At 37.9% G+C, this 21,463-nt stretch overlaps 2 protein-coding genes across 2 annotated transcripts in view; both read right to left on the bottom strand.

Moving 5' to 3' along the window:
• ADAM9 (ADAM metallopeptidase domain 9) overlaps window positions 1-21,463 on the bottom strand; it is a 148,625-nt gene that overhangs the window by 68,207 nt on the left and 58,955 nt on the right. The window contains exons 12-14 of the mRNA XM_058525256.1: window positions 20,095-20,266; window positions 12,272-12,364; window positions 10,791-10,986 (exon numbers count right to left, since the gene is read on the bottom strand). Of these exons, the coding sequence (XP_058381239.1) occupies window positions 10,791-10,986; window positions 12,272-12,364; window positions 20,095-20,266 (461 nt within the window). The remainder of the gene's footprint in view (window positions 1-10,790; window positions 10,987-12,271; window positions 12,365-20,094; window positions 20,267-21,463) is intronic.
• LOC131394052 (chymase-like) lies at window positions 12,385-18,678 on the bottom strand. The gene has a single exon (XM_058525258.1). It carries the CDS (start codon window positions 13,756-13,758, stop codon window positions 13,024-13,026), a length of 735 nt encoding a protein of 244 aa, XP_058381241.1. The 5' UTR covers window positions 13,759-18,678; the 3' UTR covers window positions 12,385-13,023.

The raw sequence follows: 21,463 nt of genomic DNA, 5'->3' as shown, positions 1-21,463 counted from the left end.
TCCTGGAAAAGTCTAAATCTGACTTCTAACTCTTGCCTCATCTCTTCTCATTCCCTCTACATGTACTCAAGTTCTGGAAGGATATATTTTGGCCTATGAAATAACAGTAAAAGTCAGGATTTTCCATCAAATAATTCTATAAAAAGAATCACAAGAATGTCTTCTTCTTTCAGCCGACTACTGGAACAAAACACAAAATCCAGAAATAGATCCAAGTATACATGATGTTTGGCATGTTGATAAAAGTACTATTTCAAATCAGCAGGAAAACTGAATGTTCAATAAATCCCAGAACTAAAGACTTAAATATGTAAAAACAAATCATAAGAGTAGCAGAAGACCAAGTAAAAACTCTGAGGAAGGAGAATTTCTAAGCATGACACCAAAGACAGAAACCACAAGTGACAACATAAATTAAATGAGAAAAAATTTTTGATAATATCAAGAAAACAAACAAAACTAAAAGACAAAGGACAAAATGAGAGAAAATGGCAACATATGAAAAATAGTTAATATCCTTAATCATAAAAAAACTTTTAAAATAAAGTAACAAGGAATAAGTACCTTAGTAGAAAAATGAACTAAGGACAGGAACAGGCAAGACTTAAGAAAAATACAAATGGTCAATATCAATGTGAAAAAAATTCAAACCCTAGTAATAAAAATGCATATTTAAAAACGATAAAAATATGGCTCGTACTTATTAAGTGAGCAGGGCTTTTTTTTAAATGGAAACACAGCATTGGAAATATTTGAGGAAATAAACACACTTATGTATAGCTAATAAGAGACTAAATGGTACAATAATTCTGGAGATTATGTGGAAATATCGTAAAAGCCTTTAAAGAACATGGTCTTTAACACTGCAATTCCACTTCTGGGAATTTACTGTGAAGACTAAAATAAACTATACAGATATTCACAATCAGCATTGCTGACTAGTTAAATAAATTGTACTATGTCATTAACATGATGTTATAGAAAAATACTTAATGACACGGAAAAGTATTCATGATTTATTGTTAATTTTGAAAAATTGGTTGTTTTGAAGCAGTATGATCCATTTTTGCATATTATATACACATGCACTCATAAAGGCATAGAAAAAGATGTGAGAAATAGCCATCAAATTTTTAACAGTGGTTATTTATCCAGGATATTAAGAAGATGGGCAATATTTATTTTCTACTTTGTGATTATGTGTATTTTCAATATTTCAAAAAACATGAACTATTTTCATTTAAGAAAGTAAACTAATCAAAGTTATTTTCTTTTAATGATATCCTTTATAAATTCTAGCAGTAGTATTCATTAGCTCATCATGCCATGGTGGTTAAGATCATGGTTTTGCTGATTTCTGTGACCTCGAGCAAACCATTATTTCTCTGAGCCTTAGCTTCCTCACGAGGTTGTTTTAAGGCCCAAATCTGATAATAAATATCAACACCTTCTCTTATACATTCCCTCTCAAACTCTTCATTTTTTAATAAATATTTAGTGTTTACTATAAAAAATAAGGAATTTGAGAATGCGTAAGCTAGTAAAGGACTTTCATATCCATAAGTTAAAAACCTCATAAGAATGAAAACTAGACCTATTACACCTGAACTAATTGACTGTATCTTTAAAATTATGAGCCATCAGCAGATTTCAGGCAAAAAGTTTGAACATGTTATTTATTTTCCCTCCCTCCAGAAATCCCACTTAGATAAAAGAAAATGGATTTTTTTTTTTAATTCATAAACTCACACAGACAGAGGAAATGGGAGAGGAGACAGCACAAAATAGCAGCTGAAAAGCAGACGGGTAAGTGGTAAATGACTCAGTGTATCTGAAAATAACAAATTCTAAGCGGACAGTGCAGACAGCTGAGATTAATCCTTTTTATACCACAGAAATCCCCAAAGATAAGAAATTGATAGTACCAGATACCTCTGAACATAGGGGTAAGGAGGGGCAGGTGGCTAAAATAAAGAAAAGAAGCTTAAAGACCACTGAAGAAGCAGCTAGAGCCCCAGATCAGGTCGGCTCTTTGTGCAGTCAGGTGACTGGCCCTTCTCTACCCTGGCAAAAGACTTGAAGTGTATTCTCCGGGTAGACTAAACACAGAGGTTCAGGACTCAGAGATACTAAGTACAGTAAATGAGCAGAGAAACTATTCCAAAAATAAGGGGATGAATTGGACATTTGTCTACCTAATTCTGAGATCCCCAGCCTGATCCTCCCCACTCTCCTCTTCACTCTCAGAACGCTGGCAGCTTCCAGAATTCTCCAGGCCTTTACCCTCCAGACTGGAGACAGATAAGGTCCTCACAAGGGAATCTAACAAGCCCAAAACGAAAAAAACCTAAAGATGCGGATTTCAGCATTTCCCCAATTACAAAGCTCAGCCATGTCACCCTGTAGGAAAGCGTAGTTACCAAGCCTCACCCAAGAACCCAGAGTTACCCATCTGGTCCTTGTTTCCTTCTCTTGGGGAAATCAGGTATCTTCCTATGAGACATCTGAGGAAAACTTCTAATATAAAAAACAGATAACCAAACACACAAAAATGGTAACTTGGAATACAGATTATGCAGAGAAAAGAAAAGTTTAAAAAATTATCATTAATATACTGAGAGACAGGAGAGATAGATGTTCCATGCATGGAACAAGAACAGAATATTATTTCTTAAAAAGAAGTGTGAAAACACTCAGAGAACATAAGAGCTCATAACAACTAAAACTGTGGTACCTGAGATGAAAACCTCAGTAAAAGAATTAGAAGATGAAGTTGAAGAAGTTGCCAGAAAGCAGGCACAAAAAACAAAGATGGAAAACAGGAAAAAAAAGATAAGAAAATCCAGGAAATCCAATATCCAAATAATATGTGATCTAGAAAAAGAAACCAGAAAAAAAAATTCCAGAACTAAAGATATGAGTTGGCAAATTGAATGCACCCACCAAGGAAGGACACAACACAATGGATAAAAACAGACCAACATCAAGGTATATCACCTTGAAGAGACGATCCTTCAAGCCTTCCGAGAGAGAGAGGAAAAAAAAGTCATATACAAGAATCAGAATGGCGTCAGACTTCTCAACAGCAACTCTGGAAGCTAAAAGACCATGAAGCAATGACTTCAAAATTGTGAGGACAAATGATTTCCAATCCAGCTAAACTACCAATCAAGTACTTAGATAAAACAAAAATATTTTCCTACTTCCAAGATCTCAAGAAGTTTACCTCTAATTCAAGATTTCTAGGAAAACTACTAAAAGGAAAGCTCCATGTAAAGGAAGAAATAAATCTAGACAGAGAGAGAGAGACAGGAAACAGCAAGTGGGAAATACAAACAGGAGACAGACAATGGACCTCTTCGGGATTATTGTGAGAAGAAAATCTCAGGATAAGAGTTGGGACTAGATACAGGGGTGTGATGGTTAATTTCACCTGTCAATCTTGATTGTGCCACAAGGAGCCCAGATATTTGGCCCAACATTATTCTGCGTGTTCTGTGATAGTGTTTTTGGAAGAGATTAACATTTAAATCAGTAGACTCAGTAAAGCAGATGGCCCTCCCTAAGGTGGGTAGGCCCCATCCAATTAGCTCAAACCTGAATAGAACAGAAAGGCTGACCTTGACTTGAATAAGAGGGAGTACTTCCTAGCAGCCTATAGACTGGGACATCAGGTTTTTTCCTGCCTCCAGAGTCAAACTGAAACACCAGCTCTTCCTAGGTCTCAAGCCTGATAGCCTTGGAATTGGAACTCTACCACTGGCTCTCCTGGTTCTCACGCATTTAAAATCAGAGTGGAACTACACTACCAGCTACCCTGGGTCTCCAGCTTACAACTGCAGTTCTAGGGACTTGTCAGCCTCCAATATCATATAAGCCAATTCCTTAATATCTATATCTATGTATGTATGTATGTACGCACGTATCTATCTCTCTATCTACATACATCGTATTTTTTCTGTTTCTCTGAAGAACCCTGACTAGTACAGATTTTGGTACCAAGAGTGGTTCTAGAAGACAAGAAGCTTAAGGATGAGTTGTCTGAATTGGTTCTGGGGTTTCTGGAATTGGTTCTATAACCTGATTACATTTAAAGATGCTAATGACTATTTCCAGTAGTAAAGAGAGTACTCACAGTCTACAGCACTATCTGATAATAGATATACACAAAATATCACCATTGGAGACTCCTATTCAATCACTTATGGAAGCAAGGATCTGGGTGCTGTGTATATGATACTTTTGAATATTTTTGTCAAATTAATGAGTATAATGAGATTGGCTGATTGCTCCTGATATCACTAGACAAAATAGGGAGTTGAGGCAGGGAGGACGAGCTCAGGTATTCCAATTCCCAGCTCAAGCACTGCATGAATGATCTGAAAGCTTCTATGTGCGCCCTGAAGGAGACCACTATCTCCTGTAGTGATAGGGCTGAGACTACTGAAAATCAAACCCAGAATCTCATTCTGCAACTAGCTGAATTATAGCCCCAAGTTGAACTCCCAGCCTCACAGGGTGTCTACTGTTAAGGTAAAGGCATTGATTGAGAAAGAATGAGATCCTGAAAGTTGGAATGAGGACGTGTTGAAAGATTCTGATGGAGCTGGGGACAGTGAGCCCCTAAATTCTGATGAGTCTTCTTTGTCAGGGGAAGCAGCAGTATCTACACCCTCATCTAAGGGGAATAAGCCTGAGGAAATTGTAGTGGCATCTCTGAGAAAGTTGCCATGTAAAACAATGCTGACTCTCATCAGAACTCACCCCCATCTCCCCTTTTTGCTTCTAGACCTACAACTAGACTCAAGTACCAGCAGGCCCCTAAAGGTGATGTAATAAGTGTGACTCATGAGGAGTGCACTACATACCAAAAGAACTACTTGGATTTTCAAATTTATACACACAGAAATCTAGAAAACATGTGGGAGAATGGATATTAAAGATGTGGGATAACGGTAGAAGAAACATAAAGTTGGATAGGCTGAATTTATTGATATGGGCTCACTAAGCAGAGTCTGCATTTAATGTTGTAGCAAGGGGAGTTAGAAAGGGCTGTAACAGTTTGTGTGACTGGTTGGCTGAAATACGGACCAAACGGCGGCCCACAGTGAGCAAGTTGGAAATGCTGGACCTGTCTTGGTTTAATATAGAAAAGAGATCCATGAGTTTACAGAGACTGTAATGCTAGAGTGGATTTGCCATTTAAGACCTACTCACTCACTCTAGGAGGATCCAGAAGACATACCTCTCACCATGACTGTGAGAAATAAATGTGTGAGGGGAGCCCCAACATACCTAAAATACAGCTCTCTGATCGCTCTTTTCTGTAGGCCACTTTACATTAGTAACTATGGTTACTGAATTGGGGAACTTAAATGCACTGGGAGTAACTGGATCCCCAGTGGCAAGGGCCAGGTACAAAGGCACTCAATTGCAAAGGCAAGGTGACCATTGATACCGTAATGGACAGGAGAGTCAAAGGGGCAATTAGAAAAGTCTGATTTGCACAGACCTATGGCACTGGTTAGTTGATCACAGAGTTCCAAGAAGTGAAAAGATAGGAAGTCTACTAGTAAATTCTTACTAGATCTGTATAAGCAGAAAAGTTCCAGGTCAAGTGAACAAAAGTCTAACCTGAATCAAATAAACAATCATGAGCCCTCAATCAAGTCCCAGACTTGAGCCATATTATAGACCCAGAACCCCCTAAACGAAGGAGAGGATGGGTCCCCTTCAGGAAGGACCCTGATGCACTGCCAAAAATTTATCCTGTTAATCTCCCATCCTTCCCCAACAAGACCTATGTCTTTTTACCAGGTAACACAGCATTGTGGAAAAGGAAATACTCAGACCTTTCAGGGACTGCTGGACGCTGGCTCTGAACCGACACTAACTCCAGGAGACCCAAAACTTCACTGTGGCCTACCAGTCAGAGTAGGGACTTATGGAGACCAGGTGATGAATGGAGTTTTAGCTCAGGTCCATATCACAGTAGGCCCAACGGGTCCCCAAACCCATCCTGTGATTATTTCCCCAGTTCCAGACTACATAATTGGAGTAGGCATAATCAGCAGCTAGCAGAATCCCCACATTGGTTCCCTGACCTGTGGAGTAAGCGTTATCATGATGAGACGGGCCAAGCGGAAGCCACTAAAACTGACACTACCAAGGAATGCAGTAAACCAAAAGTAATACGACAATCCTAGAAGGACTGCAAAGATTAATACCACCATGAAAGACTTGAAAGATGCAGGGGTGGTGATTCCCACCACATTCCAATTCAACTCGCCTATCTAGCCTGTGCAGAAGAAAAGGGATCTTGGAGAATGACAGTAGATGATCATAAATTTAGCCAGGGGGTGACTGTACTTGCAGCTGCTATAGCAATTATGGTTTCATTGCTTGAGCAAATTAACCTATCTCCTGGTACCTGGTATGCAGATATTGAACTGGCAAAATGCTTTTTCTCCATTTTGGTCAATAAGGACCACCTAAAGCAGTTGCTTTCAGCTGGCAAGGCCCACAATACACCTTCACTGTCCTCTCTCAAGAGTATAGTAACTCTCCAGCCCTATGTCATAATTTAGTTTGCAAGGATCTTAATCTCCTCTCCCTTCTACAAGATATCTCTTTATGGGCAAAACACATGAAGATATTTGTGTTCCATGTGAATGCTCACCAAAAGGTGACATCAAGAAGAAAGGATTTTAATAATCAAGTGGCTAGGATGACCCATTCTGTGGATACCAGTCAACTTCTTTCCCCAGTCATCTGTGCCATTGCCCAATGGGGTCATGAGTAAGGGGCTATGGTGACAGGGATGGAGGTTAGGCATTGCTGCAGCAACATGGATTTCCACTCATCAAAGCCAACCTGGGTATGGCCACTGCTGAGTACCCAATCTGCCAGCAGCAGAGACCAACACTGAGTCCTCAATATGGCACCATTTCTCGGGGTGATCAGCCAGCTACCTGGTGGTAGGTTTATTACATTGGACCCTTTCCATCATAGCAGAAGCAGTTTTCGTTCTTACTTACTCTGGATAAGGATTGCCTTCCCTGTATGCAACACTTCTGCCAAAACTACCATACATGGATTGACAGAATGTCTTATCTACCATCATGTTATTGCACACAGATTTGCTACTCCTCAAAGAACTCACTCCACAGCAAATGAAGTGTGGCAATGGGTCCATGATCATGGAATTCACTGGTCTTACCACATTCCCCACCACCCTAAAGTGGCCAATTTGATGGAATGGTGGAATGGCCTTTTGAAGACTCAGTTATAGTGCCAGCTAGGTGGCAATACCTTGCAGGAAGGAGCAAAGTTCTCCAGAAGGCTGAATATACTCTGAATCAGCATTCAATATATGGTGTTTTTTCTCCCATAGCCAAGATTCATAGGTCCAGGAATCAAGAGGTGGAAGTGGAGAGGTACCACTCACTATTTCTCCCACTGACCCACCAGCAAAATTTTTGCTTCCTGTTCCCACAACCTTATGCTCTGCTGGCCTAGAGGTCTTAATTCTAGAGGGCATAATGCTTCCATCAGGAGACACAACAATGATTCCATTGCACTGGAAGTTAAGACTGCGGCTCAGCCACTCTAGATTCCTCAAGCCTCTGAATGAATAGGCAAAGAAGGGAGCTACTGTGCTGGCTGGGGTGACTGATCCCGACTACCAAGGGGTAATTGGACAACAACAGAGGTAAGGAAGAGTATGTCTGAATACAGGAGATACCTGAGGGCATCTCTTAGTACTACCACGACCTATGACTAATGTTAATGGAAAACTACAACAACTCAATCCAGGCAGGACTCCTAATGGCCCAGAGCTTTTAGGAATAAAGGTTTCGGTCACCTCACCAGGTGAAGAACCACAATCAGCTGAGATGCTTGCTGAAGGCAAAGGGTATATGGAATGATAATGAAGAAGGTTATTAAAATACCAGCTATTGACCACATGTCTAGTTACAGAAATGAGGACTTGAATTGTCATGAATATATCTTCCTTTTTTGTTATAAATATATTTGTGATAATATATACACATATAATATCCCTGTTTTGTTCCCTCTCTTATTCCCTTATCATGTAACATAAGATGTATTCACTTTATATGATAGTATAAATATTGTTCATTTTACATCCTAGTGTTTAAGTTAGGAGTTATCAAGGAGAAAAGTAAACATCACTCCAGGACTTTACCTCTTCCTCTTAGGAAGGGTCTAGTGCATTTATGGTTATACACAGGATAGTTGTATCATATTAAGTGGAATTATAACCTTGTTATTTTCTTCTTTTGGAGATTACATACGGTGTAAGGAGATGTGTACGGGTGCCAAGTTGACAAGGGGCCAACTTGTGATGGTTAATTTTATATGTCTACTTGACTGAGCTACAGGGTACCCAGATATTTGGTCAAACATTATTTTATATTATTGCGTAATAGTGCTTTAGATGAGATTAATATTTAAATTGGTAGGCGGGGTAAAGCATTTTGCCCTCCCTAATATGAGTAGACCTCATCCAATCAGTTGAGAGCCTGATAGAACATAGAACAAAAAAGCTGACCCTCCTTGAGTAAGATGGAATTCTTCCTGAGGGCCTTCAGATTGGGACACTTTCAGACTTGAACTGAATCATCCAGTCCCCCTGGGTCTCAGGCCTGCCAGCCCTTGGACTGGAACTACACCATTGGCTCTCCTGACTCTACAGCTTGCTGACTCACTCTGCAGATCTGGGACCTACCAGCCTCCAGGATTGTGTGAGCCAATTCCTTATAATAAATCATATATACATACATATGTGTATGTATATATATCCTCCTATTTGTTCTGTTTCTCTAAATACAGAGGACAACCAATCAAGATTAAAGAGAATTAGGGGCCTCCTAGTCAGACGTCTTCAAACAGGTTGAAATTAGCAGAATACCTGATGCCTCTAATCACCTGAAAGCCACTGGGGAACAATTTGCAGTTCAATTAGTGGCAAGAACACAGAAAACTAACCAAACCCAAAAAGAGAGAGAGAGAATTATTAACTCAAGAGGAAAAAAAAAAGCAAGAAAGCAGTTGTAACTTACTACATAGCTCAGCTGTGAATAGCACTAATATGACTATTATATAATATACAGTTCCACCGTGTGTGTTTTTTCCACACCACCAAGTAATTCTCCAACACCAGTTGGATGTCCTACAATTGTACTCAATTCTGACACTATCTTCCTGAAGACAGCATCAGATCTTACAGGTTAAGGGGCGCAGTCACACCACAAGATTGCCCTTCCCACCCCACTCCCTCACTTCAGGGGCCAATCACAAGTCCAGGTTGTCACCTGTGCTTCCAACCAACAAGCTGTAGATAGGAGGTTCCCACAAACCTCTCCTTCGGTTGATTAACTTGCTAGAGTAGCTCACAGAACTCAGAGAAACATTTTACTTGCTAGATTAGGGGTTTATTATAAAAGGATATAACTCAGGAACAGCCAGATGGAAGGGATGCATTGGGGAAGGTATGGGGAAAGGGCACAGGGCTTCCATGCCCTCTCCAAGTGCGACACTCTCCCCAAATCTCCACATGTTCACCAAGCTGGAAGCTCTTCAAACCCTGTCCTTTTGGGGTTTTATGGTGGCTTCATTACATAGGCAGAATTGATTAAATCATTGGCCATTGGTGACTGGACTCAATCTCCAGACCCTCTCTCCTCCCTGGAGCTGGAAGGACTGAAAGTTCCAACTCTCTAATCACAGGGCTGGTTCCTGGGCAATCAGCCTCCATCCTTAGGTTACCAAGGGGCTTTCCAAAGTCATCTCACTGACATAACAAAAGAGACTTTTATGGCTCTCAGGACTTAGGAAATTCCAAGGGTTTTAGGAGCTTGGTGCCAGGAACTAGATGAAGATCAAATATATATTTTTTGTTATAAATCACAATATCACAACAGGCAGCACTGCTTTAACTAAAATTACAATTAAGCCACATTAAGAGGATGGAGAATGGAAAATAAGAATAAGTATGATGAGAGTTGACAAGAGTTGAGAGAAGAGAAGGAAAGAAACTAAATTCTCATCTTGCATAGTGAGAAACTAATAGTTAATACCTACAATGAAAAATTAAAAAGTAGCATTACCAAGAGATTATCTAAAGACCTGGAGCAAGTAACAAAATAGTCAGCTAGAAAAGGTAAAAGTGGTTGCCTCAAGGGATGGGGATATTAGGTGGGAGTACACTTTATTTTTTCATAAAACCTTGTAAATAATTTGGCTCTTTAACCTATGTGTATGTACAACTTTGATAAAAATGAAAACTTTAAAAAAAGAAACCAAAAAAATTAAAAACATCCTAAGTATCTATCAGTAAGATAATGGATTCCATTTATATAACGGAATACTCTAAGGCACCATGATCTAAATGTATCAATACAGATGGATCTCAAAAACATTTTGAGTGAACAATGAAAATAGTAAACCTATATGTATATCCCTGTACTATTTATATGAATTTATTAAAACTAGAATATGATACTGTGTGTGTATATATAAAATATTGTTTATATACATAGGATACATAGGTGATAGAGAGAGAATAAAAGCAAAAATCACCAACTGAATAGGGACACCTTCAAATTTACAATGATGACTGCCTAATGGAGAATGAAGAAGGGAGATATGACAGGAGAGAGGAAACAGGAGAACTTCAATTTTAGCAACAATTTTTTAATTCCATTTTTAACAAAAACTAAAGAAAAATAAAACCAAAGCAATCAATTATAAATAAAAGATCTTACTTGAGCCAAAGATGACTTGACACTGAGCATCATAATACTGGCACACACCATTGTAACAATAGGCTTTGTTATTCTGGCAAGGATGTCCATTCTGAATAAAAACATCTGGCTGACAGAACTGAGAAGAACCATTGCAATATTCTGGAAGATCACATTCATTGGTTTTTCCTCGGCATAAAGTACCTCCTGGAAGGAACTAGAGTAATAAAATTCAAATTGAACAGGAATATCAGGACAATTCCTACAAATTACTCAAATTCAAAACCACCTTATTAATATCTATAAAAAGTTCTAACAAGGGCCGGCCTGGTGGCATAGTGGTTAAGTTTGCATGTTCCACTTTGGCAGCCCAGGGTTCACGGGTTCGAATCCCAGGCACGGACCTACACACAGCTCATCAAGCCAATGGTGTGGTGGCGTCCCATACACAAAATGGAGGAAAGACTGGCACAGATGTTAGCACAGGGGCAATCTTCCTCAAGCAAAAAGAGAAAGACTGGCAACAGATGTTAGCTCAGGACCATTGTCCCTCAAAAAAAAAATTTAAAAGTTCTAACAACAAAAGATTAAATAACCCAATAGAAACAGGAACAAAGGCCAATAAGAACCAATTTGTAAGAGTCATGAAATATGAAAAATGAGAAAACATAACTTCATTGATAAATGAATTGCAAAAGCAATGCAAATTAAACAGATATAAAAGCACTTGACATCTATCAAACTAACCAGGATTATAGCACTTGCTCACAACTAATGTCAGCATGAGGAAACAAGCACCTGAGCACACTGGCAAGTACAGACTGGCTCATTGCGGAAGGTATATAAAATATGTGTCAAAAATTTTAATATGCATACTCTGCCCCCACAATCCCACTTATAAACAAAAATTGGAAGTGATCTAAATGTCCATCATTAGTTAACTTGGTAAAGAAATTAATGTATAGTCATACAAAGGAGTACTAACCAGATAACCATGTAGAACTACAGAAATGAAACTCCATGGCATCTTATTGAAAAAAGCAAGTAGTAAAAATAAGTGTATCAGGTTTACCCACTTACCCACAGACACACACACACACACACACGCATACTCACATTTGTATAGGAAAAAGTGACTAAGTTAATAACAAATTATCAGCAATGGCTAACTGAGGAGGGTAAAATGATAGAGGGTCCTTCACTGTCTACTTTCTATACTTTGGTATTGTTAAATTTTTAATAAAAAAATATAGATGACTCAAATTAGAAAAAAAAGTTTTTACTTAGGAAAAAATCTCACTAGACTATATGTCATAAAAGATTGTGATACAAAATTGCAAACAAGTGGCATCAAATTTTTCATATAATCATGTAATAAAAATAGTAATCATATACATATAATCATGTAATAAAAATCTCTTACAAATTAGAGAAAACAATTTTGATATATGTGTATTTTTCCTTTTTCTATTTTTTTTTCCAAATAGGGAGGAATTTCTTACCCGACAGTCTTGACAACAGTCACCATATGCACATTCAGCAAATGTTTTAAGCTTACAAGTACTTCCTTCACAACAAGGGTCCAATTCACATTCCTATGAACAGAAAATGACTGTCAATAAAGAAATGAGTCATCATCAATATCCATCAATAAAATTCTTATCTTAGACCACAAAATCTACTTCTTTCTAACCTGGCTAGAGCAGTTACTCTCTAGAAACAGTCACTTACTATCCTTTCGGATTCAACAGTGACTCTTTAGCCACAACTATTTAGGTCTCAACATATTTCAAAGGACTGAAATCATACAGTATTTTAGTCTGCTAGGACTGCCAGGGCAAGATACCATAAACTGGTGGCTTAAACAAAAGAAATTTACTATGCCACAGCTCTGGAGGCTAGAGGACCAAGATCAAAGTTCCAGCCAATTCGGCTTCTGGTGAGGACTCTCTTCCTGGCTTGTAGACAGCTGCCTTCTTGCTGTGTGCTCACATGGCCTTTCTTCAGGGGAAGTGTTCAGAGAGAGAACAGGTGAGCTCCCCAGTGTCTTTTTTTTTTTTTTTTTCTGGAAGCTGGGTCTTTATTGAGGTTTATTGAGAATTCTGTGACCTGGAAGAAACTTCTTGAAGCTTAGGGATATGACAGGACTTCAGCAGGAACCAGAGGCAGCTCCAGAGTGAGTGGCACAGAGAACCTGCTCAGGTCCAATTCCAGATTCCCTTCCCCTCAGGCTGGCCCAGGCTCCAAGGTTAATTCACTTTAGGACCCCACTGATCCAGGGCCGGTAATGGGAGATCTGGGTGAATACAGCAGGGGGCTTTGCGTCCCACCATCCATAGGAGACAGTGCCCTGGGCCACTCCAACACACAGAAGAGGGCCCCCTGAGTCTCCCTTAAATGTAGATTTTGTCTTCCTGGGATTGCCAACACACAGCTGGAGATTGTGGTCAAAAGTTGTGAAGTGTCTGCAGGCCTGGGGATCCACAAGTCTCAGCTTCACCTCTTGCAGAGTGTAGGAGCCTGATTCCTCCACTTCGGTTATTCCCCAGCCAGCCACCCAGCACCTTCTCTCAGGTGGGATGAAGCAGAACTGGGGTAGAAGAAGGAGTGTCCCCACGGTCAGGGTCAGGTTGGCTTGCTCCTTCAACTTTAGTAGCATGATGTCATGGCAAACAACAAAGCCCTCATATTTTGGATGAGAGAATTGTTTTATAACCTCAAGCTTCTGCCATGTGTCTTCTTCTTTTATGTTATGGGCTCCAAGGGTGACCAATATAGACCTTCCTGAGGAGCAAGCAGCTGTGAGCACAAAATCTTGTCTTATCAGGAAACCACCACAATTCACCAGATCATCTTGGGGAGTGACAATTTCCAGGTGGGCCACGTAGGGGTGGGAGTGTGCCTTGCACTCTGTGCCCCCGATGATCTCTCCAGGTTCAGCTCTGGAGCACAGGAGAAAGAGCAGCAGGGGGAGAGGAAGACAATGCATCTTCTCAGAGAGGCTGCCCAGGGTAGGTTCTAGTTTCCAGTCTTGGGTTTTATAATTCCCAGCAAGCAAGAGAAGGGCAGGGCTGGTACCACAAAAACTGCATGGTCACGTTTTCTGGAGGTTTTTGTTTTTTTAAGGTAAAACTGGTATATAACCTTGTATAAATTTCAGGTGTACAACAATATAATTGGTATTTGTATACACTATAAAGTGATCATCACCATAAGTCTAGTTACCATCCATCACCATACAATTCTAGTGTCTCTTCTTATAAGGACACTAATCCTATCAGATCAGGACCCCACCCTTATGACCTCATTTAACCTTAATTACTTCCCTAGCGGCTCCATCTCCAAATACACTGGGGGCAAGGGAGGGTGGGGGGGTGCGGTTAGGGCTTCAACATATGAATTTTGGGGGGACACATTCAGTCCATAACAGTATGCTTAATGATCACAGGAAATTAAGCATCCATGAATGCATTTCTCTCCATGCTCAGTCTGACTTCTCTGTTGGGTGGGTCTTCACCTTATGTGACCATTCTTTGTATCTAACTTGCCTTCTCTCACTCCACTTTGAGCCACTGTGGCTCCGCACACCTCCCCAACCTCCCACCCACAGAGATACCTACTCTCTTATGTTCCAACTAACGTCTTCAGGTCTGAATTGTTTGAGAAGGGAAGGAGAAGGGGAAAAGGGAGAGAAGATAGGGGAGAGGAAGAGAGAGGTGCAGGGGAAAGAAGCTTTCCTTAATTTTTGAAGCATATTTTTCCTATGTATATAATTCTAGGTTGACAGTTTTTTCCTTTCAGAACAGTAAATTCGCTGTTCCTCTGTCTTCTGGCCCTTACTGTTTCAGAGAAGAAATCTGCTGCTGCCATGCACATAATTGTTCCCGATTGTCTTCTGGCTTTTTTCATTATTTTCTGTTTATCTCAGCACTTTGATTACAATGTGCCTCGGTGAACTTTCCTTGTAAACATTCTGATTTGGATTCACTTACTATTTTGGAATTGTAACTCAATGTTCTTCCTTAATTTGGGAAATTTTCAGCCATTATTTCTTTAAATATTTTTTCCCTCTCATTCTCACTCTCCTCCTGGGATTTCACTTATAGTTACATGATACTATTTGATATTGCCTACATGTCCCTGATGCTCTGTTGACTTTTCTTTAACCTTTCCTATTTTGTTCTTTAGATTGGATTATTTCTTTTTCCCTACTTCATGTTCATTGACTCTTTTTTCTGCCATCTTAGTCTATTATTAATTCTATTCAGTGAATCTTTCATTTATTAGACTTTTTAGTTCTATAATTTCCATTTGGTCCTTTTTTAGTTTACATTTCTCTGCTAAGATTCTTTATCTGTTTACTGATGAAGACCATATTTTTCTTTAATTCTTTGATGATAAACAATGAAATACATTCATAGCAGCTTTATTCATAATAGCAAAATGTTAGAAACAACCCAAATGTCCTTTGATGAGTGAATGTTTAAACAAACTCCAGACAGGACCTCTGGGCTAGTAGAAATACCAGCATAAACATTATTCCAAGTTCTCTGCAGTAATGGCGATACAATGGAATATTACTCAGCAATAAAAAGGAATGAAGTATTAATACATGCAACAACCTAGATTGACCTCAAAGGCATTAAACTTAGTGAAAAACTCAGTCTCAAAAGGTTATATATTGTATGATTCCATTTATACAACATTATTGAAATGGCAAAACCACAGATGGAGAACACATAAGAGGTAGCCAGGGACAAGGATAAGGGCTGGAGCTGGGGTGGGTGTGAATACAAAGAGGTAGCAGGAGGGAGTTCTTTTGTGGTGATGGAATACTTCTGTATTTTAACTGAGGTGGTGGTTACATAAATCTATATAGGGGATAAAACTACATTGACACACACACAAATGCAGGTTAAAAATGGTAAAAACTGAATAAAGTCTGCAATCTAGTTAAAGTACCAATGTCAATGTCCTGGGTTTTATACTGTACTACAGCTGTATAAGATGTCACCTTTAGGGAAAACTGGGTGAAAAATACATTTGCAACTTCCTGTCAGTTTATAATTATTTCAAAATAAAAATGTTAAAATAAATGAGCTATAGTCTATACCTAGCACCATACAAAAAATTAAGTTAGAATGGATCATAGATCTAAATGTAAAACCTAAAACTATAAAGCTTCTAGGAGAAAACTTTTCCAACCTTGGATTAGGCAAAGATTTCTTAGATACAACACCAAAAGCACAACACACAAAAGCACAAATTGATAAAATGGGCTTCACCAAAATATAAAATGTCTACTCTTCAAAAGATACTGTTAAGGTAATTAAAAGTCAAGCTACAGATTGGGAGAATATATTTGCACACCATATATCTGATAAAGGACTTGTAACCAGAATATAAGAAGTACTCTCAAAACTCAATAATAAGAAAATAACCCAATCTTTAAAATGGAGAAAAGAGTTTAACAGACATGTAACCAAAAAAGATAAACAGATGGCAAATAAGCACATGAAAACATGTTCAATATTACTAGTCATTAGGGAAATTCAAATTAAAACCTCAATGAGGCACAACGTCACACCTAATAGAATGGCTAAAATTGAAAAGACTGACCATATGAAGTGGTGGCAAGAATGTGAAAGAACTAGAACTCTCATACACTAGTACTGGGAATGTAATATGGTACAACCACTTTGGAAAACAGTTTGTAAATTCTTGAAAAGTTAAATATACACCACCATATGACCCAGTCATCTCACTCCAAGGTATTTACCCAAGAGAAATGAAAACATAAGTCCATATAAAGACTTGTATGTAAATGTTCACAGCAGCTTTATGTGTAATAGCCAAAAACTGGAAATGGCCCAAATATACATCAACAGATGAATAGATAAACTGTAGTCTATCCATACTACTCAACCATAAACAACAATAAAAAGGAATGAACTACTGACACAGTAGCAACATGATGAATCACAAAGTAATTATGCCGAGTGAATGAAGCCAGAAAAAAAGTGTCGTTCCACTTATATGAAACTCTAGGAAATGCACACCAATGTATAATGACAGGAAGCAGATTGCTGATTGCCTCAGAAGGATGGAGGAACAAAAAGGGGTGGGAAGAAGGGATTACCAAGGGTCACAAAGAACTTTCAAGGCTGATGATATGTTCATTATCTTGACTGTGGTGATGGTTTCATATATGTATGCATATGTCAAAACTCATCAACTTGTGTGCTTTAAACGTGTGTAGTTTATTGTTGACCAAGTGTTCATAACTGCCTATTTCTTACCTTTTGCTTTGTCTTACCCAAACCTTAGCAAGGCCCCTGAACTCTGCTTGTCCCCACAAAAAAAGAGAAAGTGCCCCTCCTCTCCTTCAGCTTCTCCTGGAAATCAGCTGACCACAGCAGGTCACTCTCCTATCAGATCTTGCTGGTCATTTCCCCTTACTTATCCAGCTTCCCCTTAAAAGATTCTGCTTATCTCTGCTTGCCCCCACCTTTACCCTATAAAAGAAAAATCTTTTTCTGTTTGATTTTGAAACGCTTCCAGATTTATGAGATCAGAGTGTTCTCCCTATTACAATAGTCTTTCTTCTGAATAAAGCCTTTCCTTATCTAGGTCCAAATTTGTTTTCTGACATTGTATCCAATTATACTTCAATAAAACTGTTACTTTTTTCAAAAATATTGTGCAAGTCAGACAGATGCCTTCATAAAAGAATAGAGAATCAGGAAATAGACTATATATACAGGAATTTTGTTTATGATAAAAGTACCATTTTAAATGGTTTTGCAAAAACTGACCATTAGTGGATAAACGTTAATTCCCTAACCCACTCCATGACCCCCTTCAATTAAAGAGCTAATATAAAATTTTTAAATTAAAAAAATACTACAAGAAATTATAGAGGGGCTATGATAATAATCTTGAAACAGGAGTACTAAAAAACCTGGTCAAAATAAAAAATTTAGAAAGTCTTAAGAAAAAAAAATTGATAAAGTTGCCTTCATTTAAGTTTTAAATTTCAATAAAATAAAATACATCATATGAAAGTTTAAATGCCAAGAGTCAAGCGTAATGTAAACTACAGACTTTGGGTGATAATGATGTGTCACTGTAGAGCATTGATTGTAACAAATGCACCACTGTGCTGCAGGATGTGGACAGTCGAGGAGGTTCTGCATGTATGGGGACAGGCGGTATGTTGGAACTCACGGTACTTTCCATCAGTTTTTCTGTGACTCTAAAACTGCTCTAAAAGATAAAGTTAATTAATTGTTAAAAAGCTAAATGGTAAGCTACAGACAGAGGGGAAATATTAGAACATATACAACAAGTACTTTGCCCATAATATATGAGTTTCTAAAAATCAATATAAAAGAAGAATCAATAACCCAACAGAAAAATTGACAAAGGATATAAAACAGTAATCATAAAAGAAAATTATGCATATGGCTTATAAGCATATGAAAAGATATAAACTAAAACAATATCTTCTTATTTGTCTCCCATCAAAATTAAGAAAACATTTATTATCCTATGCTAGCAAGACTATGGGGGGCACAGAATGCCACGATATACGGTTCGTAGAAGTGCCAACTGACACAGCTTTTTTGTAGGAAATTTGGTAGCCTCTAATAAAATTAAAAACATACATACTTTTCAGTTCAGTAATTCTACCTTTATGTATTTACCTTAGAGAAATACTTGTATATATACACATGGGGTGTGTACAGGATGTACTGTTTGCAACAGAAAAACACTAATTACAGTAAGTAAAAGCCCACTAATGAGAGTATGGTTAAATAACTCATAGTAGACCCTTATATTGTAATACTAATCAGTAGATTAAAGGATTATATCTACATAATGTAATAACATGGAAAAATCTCCAAGATATATTAATAGAAAGAAAAAACCCTCTGCACACAACATATTACATCTCATTTCATTTATGTAAAAAAAAATCCTAAAACAAATCCAACTATTTACAAACGTACATAATGTGTGTACATATGTGTATATATATATAGAGAGAGAGAGAGAATAAAGTCTTAAAAGAAACACACTAAACTTATAAGAATGATTACCACTGCAAAAGGAAGCTAAAAAATTTATGGGGGAAATAAAAGTTTGAAAGGGGAATTTTGCTTGCACTTACTGTTTGAAACTTTTATACCAAGAAAAAAACCCTTGATACTTGAGGGGGAGGGGATACTTTTTTAAAGAGTAATTTTTTAGTGTGAAAGCTCAAAAAGCAAATATAGACTATATTAGTAAGTTTGATAGTGAAGTAAACAGTCGGGAGAAAGCAAAACATATAAAATATTTAAGGAAAATGATCCAAGAATGCCTAGAAAGGAGAAGGGCTTGGTCATCCTAACAGTATAACGTTAATTTAGAAATTAAACATAACCTTGTTAGGCCTTATTTTCCTCATCTAGAAATGAAAATATAAAAAATATCCATCTCATAGGGTTACTATGAAGATTATACCATGTAAAACATTTAGGAGAAGTCCTCGACATGCAACAATAGTGGGATGAAGGCCCATCACAGTTTCATCATAAAATGCATACTGCCTTTCTAGAGCATGAAGTCTTCTGACAAAAGCCAGGTGTAGTCCGGTAAGGATAAAGAAGAAGCACTTGTGGAAAAGATTGAGAATACAGTAAAGGTTACACACAATTGAACAAATTTCTTTAAAATTTAATTCAAGGCTTAGGAGGAAAAGGCATAAATGGATCATTTTGAGAGGAGAATGGCTAAGATACAGAACAATAAGAATAAAAATAGACATGGGCTTATGACAATAAGTGTGGGTAATAGGTGTGATAAAGCCAGAGATCAGTAGGTAAACTGAAGGTTAATAAAGGGAGAATGCTAATTTGAGTAGCAAGAATTTTGTAATTAAAGGAGAATGGGCCAGCTTCAATTTATTATTAAAATGAGTTCAACTGAATAAATATTTCTGCAATGGCAGTGCCAGAATAGTGAAAGCTTACAAGTAAAGAACCAAGGGAAAAACCGATTAGTTCTTAAATAAATGACCCAATTAACCATAACAGAAACAGTAGAAAGTAGCAAAAATAGCAGAATAAACATGGCACTTTCCTTGACACCAAAACACATGACACCATTAGTTATGTGCTCACCAATCCCAGGAATATATCCCCACAAGCAAAACACCAATCCTCATCTTGCCTCTAAATTTTATTTTAGCTCCTATGCCAGAGTTGCCCAAAGCAAGCTATTTTATTTTTTGCAAATCCTGAGGTAATTTCACAAAGCAAAAGTCAAAAATTAAACTGACCTTTGGAGTACCACAGTCACACTCTTCCCCTGGGTCCACCAATTTATTACCACAGAAAGGAGCGCTATAGGCTTCATCGGGCTTTAGAACATTAAGAAGGCAGCTTCCTCCTTTATTTAAAGTTAACTTCTCAAAGTCCTCTGCACTGCAACTGCTAAAGTTTCTGGAACCTCTAGAATAAACATTAAGAAAAAGATCTATGTCATAGTGATTATTCATTTTGAACATTTTGAGTCAAATGACTTCAACCAACTCACAAGTGAATATTTAAAATGGCAGAAAATAAGCTAACAAAAATAGAGAGAAATGGGAATTAATATCTATTTCTAATAAATGTAGAACCTCATTTCAGTTACTAATAGTAATTCACTATTTTGGTTACAATATATTATACCTCCATGAAAATATCTTCCAAACACATCACTTACATTGAAACTCAAAATCATAAATCTCATGATCAGAAGAGACCTTAAAACTTATCCAGTCCTATCCTGAATTAAATTTTATTTACCTTCCACAGTAAAAGTTCTTCAAATATCTGAAGCTAGCTATATGTTTCCCCAATCTTTTTCCACTCTGCACAATAACATTCTTATGTTCCCCTCACTGTCACTTACAAGGAGCTATGTGAAAATAATGTGAATGGGCAATTCCAGCGAGGATGCACTCTAGCCATCAAGCAGCAGAATGCACAGTGGAGAATTTAAGCTACAGTTTGAGGTTTAAATGCCTTTTGTGATAATTCCTAAGAACTATGGTTAATAGTTTGAAAGCTATATGGGCTTCTAGAAACTGTCCAACTTGAGCTATGTGAGATTTATACATATGCAATCTTGATGTGTTCTACATGTTATTGGGGGTTTTTTAGTTACTGTTTTACTCAATAACTATAAAATATTTTCAGATAGTTCTCTTGGCTATTTTTACTTTTGAAGACTAGTGGGAAACACACCAATATATACAATGAAAATCTCTGAGAAATCCAAATCACATTAAAATTTTATCAGGGGAATTTGGTGCCCTGACAGAATCTCTTTTCCATCAGTTTGAGCAATGGTGCCAAAAGTAGTGGTGGGAATGAAGACTATGTTGCATTACTGTTATTGACGAGGCCTCCTGATCTATGCTGAGTCTTTTGCACACCCAAGGAATCTAAGAAACATCCTTTCTGTGAGACTTTGTCCCCTAGGTATGCATGTTACACTCTTCTTTGCTAACTGGCCCAAGTCTCCAGGGAAGTAGACAGCTCTGGCTCTCGGCTCTTGGGAATGGAAAACAGTTTGCCTAGAACGTTTTGGTACTGTTAACTACTATTTGACAAAAAGGTCTTTGAATGTGGGATGTTGAAGGATTTTAACAGATTAACCAG

The sequence above is a fragment of the Diceros bicornis genome, chromosome 29, assembly GCF_020826845.1.
Source record: "Diceros bicornis minor isolate mBicDic1 chromosome 29, mDicBic1.mat.cur, whole genome shotgun sequence".
Taxonomy (NCBI): Eukaryota; Metazoa; Chordata; class Mammalia; order Perissodactyla; family Rhinocerotidae; genus Diceros; species Diceros bicornis.
This window is presented reverse-complemented; position numbering and strand designations above follow the sequence as displayed.